This window comes from Acomys russatus, chromosome 10 (assembly GCF_903995435.1).
Source record: "Acomys russatus chromosome 10, mAcoRus1.1, whole genome shotgun sequence".
In the NCBI taxonomy this organism is placed as follows: domain Eukaryota; kingdom Metazoa; phylum Chordata; class Mammalia; order Rodentia; family Muridae; genus Acomys; species Acomys russatus.
Window position 1 is genome coordinate 528,370 of NC_067146.1, and position 11,387 is coordinate 539,756.

Consider the following 11,387-nt stretch of genomic DNA (forward strand, 5'->3'; position numbering starts at 1 on the left):
ACTTTCATTATCAGTGTCCAGGCTCTTCCCCCCTTTTTTCTCAGATTTTTATTTTCCCTTACCTCGGTGAACTATGTTCTTTTCCTCTTCCCTTTGTATGGATCATCGTTCCTTCTACATTGATTGATCTTTTACAACTGTTATGGCACAAGGTGCTATCAGGGGTGTTAACCTTCAGAAACATATGCTGAGTGTGAGAAGTCAATTCTTCCTTCCTCCTTTTGTTATGGTGCCTCCTGGCCTCAAACTCTCTTTGTAGCTCAGACTGTCGTTGAACTCTGATACTCTTGCCTCCAACTCCCACATGGGAGGATTACAGGGAAGTGCCACTATGCCTGTTTGTAGGTTATTTCCACCACCACCTTTTTTTTTTTTTTTTTCCTTATTTTATCAGGGGAGTCATTTCAGTGTCTTCCTTATTTTCTCCCGTAACCCCCTAGGTTAAAGAACCAAGCTACGTTCCAGTGCTAGTTCCAATTCTAGCGTAGGACTTAGTGCAAAACCTATAATGATATTTTTACTTGACTATTCTTGATTCTACTCTGTCTACTCCTGGCCAACTGGCCTAACTTCTTTATGAGAGAAAACGTGAGCTGGGTGAGTGAGTTTATCCTCATGGGTCTCTCCAGTGACAAGCACATCCAAGCTGGACTCTTTGTCCTCTTCGGGGCCACCTACCTGCTGACCCTGCTGGGCAATGGGCTCATTGTCCTCCTCATAGCACTGGACCCACGACTCCACCTGCCCATGTACTTCTTCCTCTGCCATCTGTCAGTGGTGGACATCTGCTACACCTCCAGTGGGGTCCCCCAGATGCTGGCACACTTCCTCATGGAGAAGAAGACCATCTCTTTTGCCCTATGTGGGACCCAGCTCTTCTTTGCTCTGACTCTTGGGGGAACTGAGTTCCTGCTGCTGGCTGCCATGGCCTATGACCGTTATGTGGCTGTCTGTGATCCACTACGGTACACAGTGGTGATGAGCCCAAGGCTCTGCATGCTTCTAGCAAGTGTCTCTTGGTTTGTGGGTGTGGTCAATTCTGCTGTGGAGACAGCAGTCACCATGCGCCTTCCCACCTGTGGACACAATGTGCTCAACCATGTGGCCTGTGAGACACTGGCCCTTGTCCGGCTGGCTTGTGTGGACATCACCCTCAACCAGGTGGTGATACTGGCCTCTAGTGTGGTTGTGCTGCTGGTGCCCTGCTGCCTGGTCTCTCTGTCCTATGCCCACATTGTGGCCGCCATCTTGAAGATCCACTCCACTCAGGGACGCCGCAAAGCCTTTGAGACCTGTGCCTCCCACCTGACTGTGGTCTCCATGTCTTATGGGATGGCCCTCTTCACTTATATGCAGCCCCGTTCCACCGCCTCTGCCGAGCAGGACAAGGTGGTGGTCCTCTTCTACGCTGTGGTCACTCCCATGCTGAATCCTCTCATCTACAGCCTGAGGAACAAGGATGTGAAGGCTGCCTTGAGTCGAGTTCTGTTGAAGAGCTTTGAATCAAAGAACTAGGAGGCATATTTCAAAAGGAAAGGTGCCCTTCTGAAGACTGTGATCACACTTAATGGGCTGGTCATATGTTTGGCACACAGCAATGCCTGTCACTGACTCCTGGCTATCACTGGGGTGTGAGCCATTCATATGACCTGCCCTTAAGTGTACTGTATATATGTGCAAGAGGATAGTTTCCAGGGCCTTAACCTACACAATGGTCCTTTGAGGTAATGCTCCTCTGGTTTTTACTTTGGCCCCTACTTTAATTCTAGGAAACAAATTACAGTGCCATTAAGATATAAATTCCATGCAGAAAGTTAAATGAAATATATGCATTTTCTTAACAGAAAGGAAGAGAAAAAACAGAATAGCAGTGTGTATGAACCAGAAAGGAAGCCTGGTTCAAACATCAGAGCAATGCACACAATTTATTTTGTCAACACTCTAGTTCTGGAATGACATCATCTCTAGTTCTCACAGAGATGGCTCTGTGAGTTAAGATATCTGCCATCAAGCCTGATGACCTGTGTTTGACCCACAAGATAAAAGAAAAGGCCTGACTCACACGTTATCCTCTGGCTTCCACAAACCACACTCTCACCTGCACCAACACGCGCGCACACACAAAAACAAATAAACAATGTGAGTCTACATTCTTCCTAAAATCTGTAAATACGTACCTAACTTTTCTTCAGTCTATGAGAAAAAAAAATTCTACAAGTTTCAAACTTGTCTGTGACTGAGGAATTAAGTAGGCTTTAGGTCAGAAGTACAAAAGACGAACTGAGAGTAGAAGTCAAGCAGTAAAACACATACAGGGCAAGTGTGAGAAGCTGAGATAGAGGCCCACAACTAACATCAAATGATGGGTGTGGTGCCTGAAGAGATGGCTCAGAAGTTAAAACCCCTTGCTGCTCTCACAGGGACCTTGTGTACCCACAAGGCAGCTAACAGCTGTCTGTAACTCCAGTTCCAAAGGATCTCACACCCTCTTCAGGAATCTGTGGGCACCAGGTACCCACATGGTATACATACATACATACATGCATACATACATGCAAAATGTCCATACACATAAAATAAAAGTGATAGAAATAAACATTTTTTTAAAACCTTTTTTAAAATTGGTGTGGTAGAATACACTTGTAATTCAGTGGTGTGCAGAAAGAGTAAGATATCTGGTGCTTACTAGCCACGCAGAACAGCCAAATGAGCTGCCTTTCTCTTTGTCCTCTGGTTTTCATACACTTGCACATGTCTTCACAAACAGTGCATGTGAGAGTGAGAGTGCAGGCACATGCAGACACACATGTGCACGTACACACACACACACACACACACACACACACACACACACGTGAACATATACACAGAGAGAAGCCGGTCACAGTCATGATTCCCACTTCTCTGAGCATGTGCAAGTCCTGCAGGCATCACTCTCCTTCTATCTCTTTCCAAACTGCAGAGAGGGCAAATGGCAGGTTAGCAAGTCACACAGTAAAGACCTCAGATAAATGTCTAACAATGGTGTCTAAACATACCTTCTTGTTCTGTGGAGGGCTTTCCTCCCAGCCCCAAGATGCCAGAATAATGATTCATGGTACTCAAAATGTTATTTACAAATACTTTGGCCATATTGCTTGGATTTTCTCTATCTCATAACTTAAAATACATATTGTTAATCTAAATATTGCCACATGGATGGTTACTTGTGTCTAGGTATGGTGCATCTGTCTTCCACATTTCTTGCTAATTGAATCTCCTGCACCAGGCTCTATCCCAGAATCCTTTCTGCCTGCTGGATGTCCAACTTCCCATTTCCTGCTTAAGCTATATGCCATCAGCTTTGTTGACAGGTGAAGCTTCCACACAGACATAAGATGTGCCTCCACACTCTAGCTTAGGAATGCATTTAGAGCACACACTTGACCATAAGTCTACACGACACATAATCAGAGGTGAGCCATGGTGTTAAACAAGAAAAGAACTCTGTTTCTGCATCAGAAACAACTTAACAAACACCAAAAGTGAGTGAGTTCCAATCACCCTAGAAGATAAAACAGTGACAGTCAGATCCTAACAAATGTTTAAAACAAAATTTTTAAAAACTATAATCAAATACCACTTAACAAAGCATAACAGATCACTTATCTATCTTTGCAACAAGACTAAACAAACACTGCAGCACAATTTTAGAACAACTCAAACTTTCGCTCCATGCCTTTGGAACAGGTTGAGCAAAAGAGCAGGAGAAAACAGAGCAGATATTAAGTTTCCAGTGAAACTTCTTGTCTCTTTGGCATTCATCATCCTCACAATGTCATACAATTTTATGCCTTCCCACCCTTAGCCCATTTTTATCATACCCACAACAAAACACCGTTCCAAGTGTTCTATGCCACTCCTTCTCCCAGCTCCTGAAACCACTGCAGCGCTTTCCACCTATGGACCTGTCAACTTTGAGTGTTTCAAATAAATGCAATTCTAAAAGATGTGCCCTGTTGTGTCTGGATTTCTCAGTTAGCAGAATTTATTTTGTGCTTTGTCCCTGTGGTAATATGAGTCATTTTACTTCTTTCTGGCTGAATGAGAAACAAATTCATGCTAGAAAAGATGGCTCAGCTGCTACAGGCTAAGACTCGCAACAGAAATGACAAAAATGAACCCATGTAATGTCAGCCATCAGATTCTTGACATAGGTCAGAAAAGACAGCTAGCCTCTTTAGCAAATGCTGCTGGGAAACTGTGGGACACGCGTAGAAAACTGAAACTATATTCTTATCACTACCCACTGCAACATCAATCCAAAATAGATCAGAAACCTTAATGTAAGATCCAAAATTTTGAGACACCATTGGTATCATGTGAAGAATTAGGTCACGTGGTCTAGATAAAGCTCTCGCCCTGTTCTAACTTAGAACATAACACTGGTACCAACCAGCATTCCTACTCTCTAAGCCCCATCCAATTGCCTCTTTTTCTAAACAAAAGAAGTTCAAAGAGTTTTCTCAAGTTGCTTCCAGTTTTTTTTTTTTTTTTCATGTCTCTATAATTCTCATTTGTCCTTATCAATGGAAAAAGTTTTGGTGACTACACTGGACACTGGGGAGCCACATTTGTGACTGATGCTTGCTGAAAAAGAATTATACTCTGGGGAAAGCCTTGAGCCCAATTAACTTGACAGCTGATATTCTGTGGAGCCTGTTTCTAGTCTTAACCAATGCTACAGAGGAAGAAAAGTGGTGTAAAGTAGAACCAACTATTCCATCCTATACCATTCACACCCATGCTGACCCCCATCTTCTAACCCTGCATGCATTTATAATGTGTGTGGGAGAGTATGCATGCCATATATTGTTACACATATAAAAATAAATGTATAAATACAACCTGCTGAGTCTCTTTAGTGTTGCTTATATGCTTATGCATTTGAGGCTGACCACTTCTGATTGGACAACCCATTTGGATAGATGCATTTGAGGCTGACCACTTCTGATTGGACAACCTACCAGATAGCCCATTTCTGGAAGAGACACATTTTTTCCCTCGCCTGGAGCTCTTCATCTAGGGGTTGTAAGAATGCCCCAATCCACACCAACATGTCAACTGATGTTGACATTATATACTAGCCAGAACAAGACCTGAAAATTGACACTGCCAATTGACATGTCAACGTGTAATGCAAATTTAACTACACTTTCTACCCTTTAAATACATTTTTTTCTTAATTAAATTTCTTCATGGATAATTTAATGAATGTTCTAACACATCCTAATTATTCTCAGCCTTCTCTTATTTTCTTCCGACCACTCTTCAACCTCCTTTTCTCAAAAATTGCCATTCTCACAGTCATGTCTTCATGGTTTATTTTGTGACCCATTGAGTTTAACAAGGGCCATCTGAGGAGTCATGAGTTTAGAACCATCCATCAGAACCTGGTGAGCTTTCCCAGGATGACTGAAGACAATGGCGATCCCTCACCCAGAATCTATCAGTAACCAACAGTTCAGCAGGTAGAAAAGGGGCCTCATTGGTCCTTCCCTCATCAATGAATGGCTTCCAAGCCCAATTTTGTTCAGGCCCAGTTCGGGCATCTGCAGCTGCTTTGAATTAATTATTGCAATGATTGTGTGGTCCCCAGAAGATGTGTACTTTCTTAAGCCCTTTAAAAGCCACTCCGTTTCTCAAAGATAGTTTACTAGTGCTAGATATTAAAATAGCAAGTTAATTTCTTAATACTACTGTATCATTATATGAGGCCAAATGTAAGGAATTTTTCATTTCATTTGTATACATGTTTGATAATACATATCTGTGTCTTTGTTTTAGACATTTATACATATTGATAATCAAAGAAGAAAATACAAATTATGATCTTATTAGCCAGAGGTAATCAATAGATCCTTTCTGGACACCCCTGCTTTTCTACATTTAAGTTTTTTAATAGTTATCCAATTGTTTGGACATATTTTCTACCATTTCCCACCTATATTTTTCATATAGTTACATAACTGTCATCAAAATATATGAAAAGTAGATAAGATGCATTTTTATAAGCAAAGAAGCATTTTAACTATACTCAGTCATGTTTATTCTGGAAAGGATACATAATAGTTCTCTTTTATCTTTTGTAAAGTTCCATCAGCTTACACAAGAGATGCCTTTTGGAGTCCAAATTCTCAGCATCACAGCATCACTCTTCTTCCCTCTTCTCCCTCATGATGCCGTTCAATCTCTTTTCTATTCTTGCTGTCCCTCTTTCTCTTGGATACAGTTCTCAATTGGAATTCCCATAGTCCTTGAGGCCTCACAGTCCTCTGGGGTCCTAAGTAGAGGGGTGGAAGGAACAGAAATGAACTTGAGATTGTCTGAAGGGAGAGAAGTAAAACAACGGTATTCAGGTCTGCTGTCATTAAAATGATTATCATGCACGTCATGAAAGCATTACCATTTTTCATACTGACCAATTACTATTGAAAGCTTTTCATGGATAACCCAATATCTGTTTTATTCTTCCCACCTCACTAAAACTCCAGACTCCATTTCCACACTGGATTGGTAAATACTGGAAGAAAAAAAAATCCGTATCCATCTCTGTTTCTACTTCTCCTAACAATACCATAGAGATGGAAAGCTGCGAAGGTGCCCAAACTTTGGAAGCTCAATGGTCACAAAAAGAGAAAAATGAGATCAGACTAAGCAGAGAAAGCACGGCATATTGGACAGGTGATATAGGAAACCACCAAGGAGACCAAGAACAGCTTAGTGACTGTGAACTTGGGATTTGTCAATTGCTTTCCAGGCCACGGTTATGACAGTTCTACTGTGTTGCACATACTTCCCACACAATGGTCACCAATTGTTGTGTTGTAAGGAGGGGAAAAGGAGGCACTTTTAATCATATTCCTCTAAAAGACACACAGGGATCTCAGACTTTGCTAATACTTTACTGCTCAATTATTTTTCTATTCGTCTCACCAAGTCGAGGGGGGAAACCCTTTAGCCAGATTCCTGCCAAAAGTTTCCAAGTCTAAAAAGAACCATAGATAGTCTCATTAGCCTAGAAACTAGAAGGACAATTAAAAGTTGAGTTAAGATGCTTTCAAAATGTTGATCCCACAGGGAACTTTAGAAGGGAAGCCGGGTAACAGAAATGCCACTGAAGGAACGGTGTAAAAGAACACACCAAGAGTAAGTAATTGCCCTCTGGAGAGTTCCGAGCTCTGAAAAGTTATCCGCTCAAACAAAGTAAAAACCCCATGCCTAAGAAGACAAAGGATAAGTTCCTCAAGGATTCCCTTCGAGATGAGCCACATGCCCCGGCCGAAATGAGTCCTTTACGTGAGGTACGTACTCTGCTTCGGTGATTCGCCCACAGGGAAAGTTCAGAGGAGGCAGTGAGATGATGGAATCCAAACCTTTGGGAGCATCCCTGGATGGCTTTTGTAACCTCTGGTGCATTGTTCTTTTTGGCAGCAGCCGGACATGTTTAAAATCATGACTTAGATAACGTAAGTCACTCCACAGAGCCCTCCTTTGCACTCAGTCATCCGACAAGCAGTACATCTGCAATTCTTTAAATACCATAGATAAACACTCCTGGAATGAAATGCTGGAACCCAAAGGCTATTTTCTTGGCTTTGAAATGTCTGTATTGTTGGAGTGAAAGGGGATGGACATGGGGTAGTGCTGGTAGATTATCCAAAGGCTGATGTGGAACAGATCTTTTCCAAAAGGAAAGATGGTAGATATTCTCACTGTCAAATGCCAAAAGCATAATTTTTAAGGAACTAAGGCAGGTTTTAGCCCTGATCTGCTTCTTAAAAAGTAAGTGAACATCATACTCTGGGAATGATGAGAGATAAACTCTGGGAAGAGGCCTATGTATCAGAGGACAATGAGTGTTTCATTCTTGGCCCAACTGGTTTTCCTAGTTCTAATGATATGCCCCTTTATCCATTATTCCTTTGGTCTTTGGTTTTTAAGACAAAAAATTCCACTTATTGAACACTCCTCACTCCAAAAAAAAAAAAAAAAAAAAAAAAAAAAGTGTGTAACCTAAATCCTATGACAAAAAAAAAACTAAGTGACCCTTCTTTTAAAATTCATTTTTATTTATTATTTATTTATGTGGCCATACACCTGAAAACGGCATGTGAATGGAAGTCAAAGGAAAACTTGCAACAGTTGGTTCTCTCCTATCATATAGGTCACCTCCAGTTTTGAGAAGCAAAGACCACTTGTTTCTTAACTTCTGCTTTATAATGTCTATGTTTCTACTGCCTGGGGACACAGCCAGGACCTGACTTAGGTTACTGAAGGAACGTGGGATTTCCTCTAATAAGGGCATAGTAGCACAACCTTTCCATCCTTTCTGTAAGTGTAAGTTTCTGGAAACAGAGCACTCATCTGTTGACCCCTATAATCTCTGCTTCTGTCACTAGTGAGGTACACAGTATATGTTTATCAAATTCAGAAAGGTGAAATGAACTCTCTAATTATTTGAAGACACTCAGAACAGTGCCATCTATCCACAGAGTTGGTCCTCGTATAAAACCAACCTCGAACATTACTAAAACAAATGGATGGGGAGTTCATACAGCAACAGGGCTGATGCTACACATACGCAGATTCTGCCTTGGCTCCTGAGATGTCTTACAAAGGGAGATTGCAATTAAGTTTAGCCCTTAGGAGTTATTATAGATCATCTTGTGCCCCTCCCTCATCCTGTTAACTTTCTGATCTTTTGTATACCTCACCATCACTTGTTCTCATGCTAGTGAATAAACCTGGCCTGTGTGATGTGAACTTCCTGAGTGCAGGGAACGATGACCAGAAAGGATTCACTGAGTACTTTCCAAAATTGCATTGTGTTCATTGGCTCATCTGACTTTACTTGACATACTTTGCAGAAAGCTTTATTTGTTTATTGCTGATCACATGTTTTTAATGAAGAAAAGAGGGGTGTGGAGGTCAAGAAGATTGTAATAGAGCAGGCTCCTCCCCCAAACAAGCAATCTGGGACTCAGATCCTTTGACTGTACATTCAAAGCATCCCCTGTTCTATAAGGCAAAATACCACTCTGGACTCACCATTGATGGCCCTCAAGCACACTTCTTGTTGGACCATATCTGTCAACCACCACTTCTGTCTCTTACTAATAATCTATATAACACCTGAGATCATAAACACGGGCTTCAGGTTGGTTCTCAGGTAGATTTGAGCCCTGGGCAGGGGGACATCAGCCTGTGCCTTGGATTCTTTGGGTGTAAAACAAGTGAGAGGAATAGTTCCTTCCATTTTGAGCAGGGTTGACTGCACTTTGGATGGAATCTGGATCCTTCATGTCAGTGTGAAGGTGAGGATTCTGCCCACAGCGACAAGTGACCCAGGAATGGTAACAAGTCCAAACTGGACCACTCCCTCTGTTGACTCAGCAGATGGGCTCTGGACTGTTACAGTGCTCCGAATTCCACCTGGCACCTCTCTAAGCCTGACCCTATCCCCTAACCTTCACTTGGAACCCAAAGCCACTTCCTACCCTTCAGAGTTGCCACTGTGACCACTTTCTGGTCACTGCAGGATCAGAGGCAAAGGGAGGCCAGAACAGCCGACACTGCCTAAGAGCACTCTACTCTCCCACTCCAACAATTAGGCAAACTCTAACCACTCTTTCCAGCCAGGAGAAACGAGTACAGAATTGTGCTTTTCAGAACTCTCATGTTTCATGGGGTGGCTTCAGTCTAGCTGTATTAATGATAATATATAGCATTTATATTATTGAGCTATATATGCACGAACTGGTTCATTAACTCCTTTTCTTTTATTTTATTTTATTAATTTATTCATATTACATATCAGTGGTTATCCCCTCCCTTGTATCCTCCCATTCCTCCCTCCCTCCCATTTTCCCCTTACTCCCCTCCCCTATGACTGTGACTGAGGGGGACTTCCTTCCCGTGTATATGCTCATAGGGTATCAAGTCTCTTCTTGGTAAAGAATACACCAAAGCTCTCCTCCCTTTATTTCCTACTTGATACTGTAGAATCACTGACTTTCACAGAGTCTTAGTGTTGAAAGATAAGATGTCCTAAAGGCTGACTGAAGGCTTGAAGCTTGCTATAGTCAATAAATTCTTCAACAAATGAAGAATTTGCCCATTTGCAAATATGCTCATCAAATATTTTGAGTAAAAGATTCATACCTAGAGATTATACTGCTAATAAGAAGGCTGAGGGCATTTAATTGGATTTTTTCAAGAACCAATCAGCCACGATGGATCATAGACAGTCTAATGCAAACTCAGATGAGAAAGGAGCATTTACAACAATGAAAAGATTGAGCACTTTCTCATTGCTTCATGCCTGATGTCAATATGTCTGCCTCCCACTGGTCATCAAAAGCTCCTAGCACACCACTCTTTCAGCACCACCTTAAATACCCAAATAAATACTCAAAACTTACTATACAAGTCCCATGCTATGAAGACATAAGGAGCAGCCACAATGATAATTACAAAGGCTAAAATGTAATTACCCAAGTACTGACCTTGTTCCTTTCATAGCACTTAACACATTTTAGTTAATGTTTGTTGTTCTTTAAATTAATCTCTGTATCCCTGGTTGAATTTTAAGAACCAAGAGAGCAGGACTTGTGATGCTGTCTCTTTTTTTTTTTTTTTTTTTTTTTTCTCATAGACAGGAACCCCACACCATTCCCAACATACAGGAAATACCAATCTCAAAGAGAGAAGCCTCCTCAGAGTTGATGATTGCACTGAGGAGGATGTGAGGGGATTTTCTCTACACTATCACTTACATCCAAGCTTATTTGGAGCAAGAAGAGAAAAAGAATGGATGCTTACAAAATTACACAGGGAATGCTGGAGCATCCCCTTTATGCTCAGTGGTACCTCTAAAACTTCAGATGCTACTGCCGGACATTGAAGAATCTACCCTTCTTTCCTGTTACCCTATTTTCATTAACACCTTTCACACTTTCATATATTCCTTCCTGAATTTTTCCTTTTTCTTTACTCTCATTTTTAAACAGTCTATTCTCTTCTCCACATTCCATTTGATTTGTTCTCTTTCTTTCTAAATTGGCAGATTATTCCCTACATTGTCTCTACTTACAGAGTGCTAGAAACCTTTAAAAGGCAATTAAAGTGGAGCTTGGCTCCTCAGAATCCCAGGCATTTGTGTCAGCAACTACATCTTCCTTCCTCCATTATTTCGACTATGTCCTTTCCTAATTGCCTTGGTTTCAGCATCAGGCTGTGTCCCAGGTCCAGCTCCAATCCCAGCCTAGTACAAGACCTATGGTGACACCTATACTTGCCCTCCCTGACTTCTTCCCATACTCTTGGCCAGCTGTTCCAGATGCCCC

The 11,387-nt window shown here is 41.6% G+C and overlaps 1 protein-coding gene across 1 annotated transcript; it reads left to right on the forward strand.

Moving 5' to 3' along the window:
- Window positions 1-576: 576 nt before the first annotated feature.
- Window positions 577-1,515, forward strand: LOC127194327 (olfactory receptor-like protein OLF3). Its single transcript, XM_051151636.1, has one exon. The coding sequence runs from the start codon at window positions 577-579 to the stop codon at window positions 1,513-1,515; it is 939 nt and encodes a 312-aa protein (XP_051007593.1).
- Window positions 1,516-11,387: the final 9,872 nt, after the last annotated feature.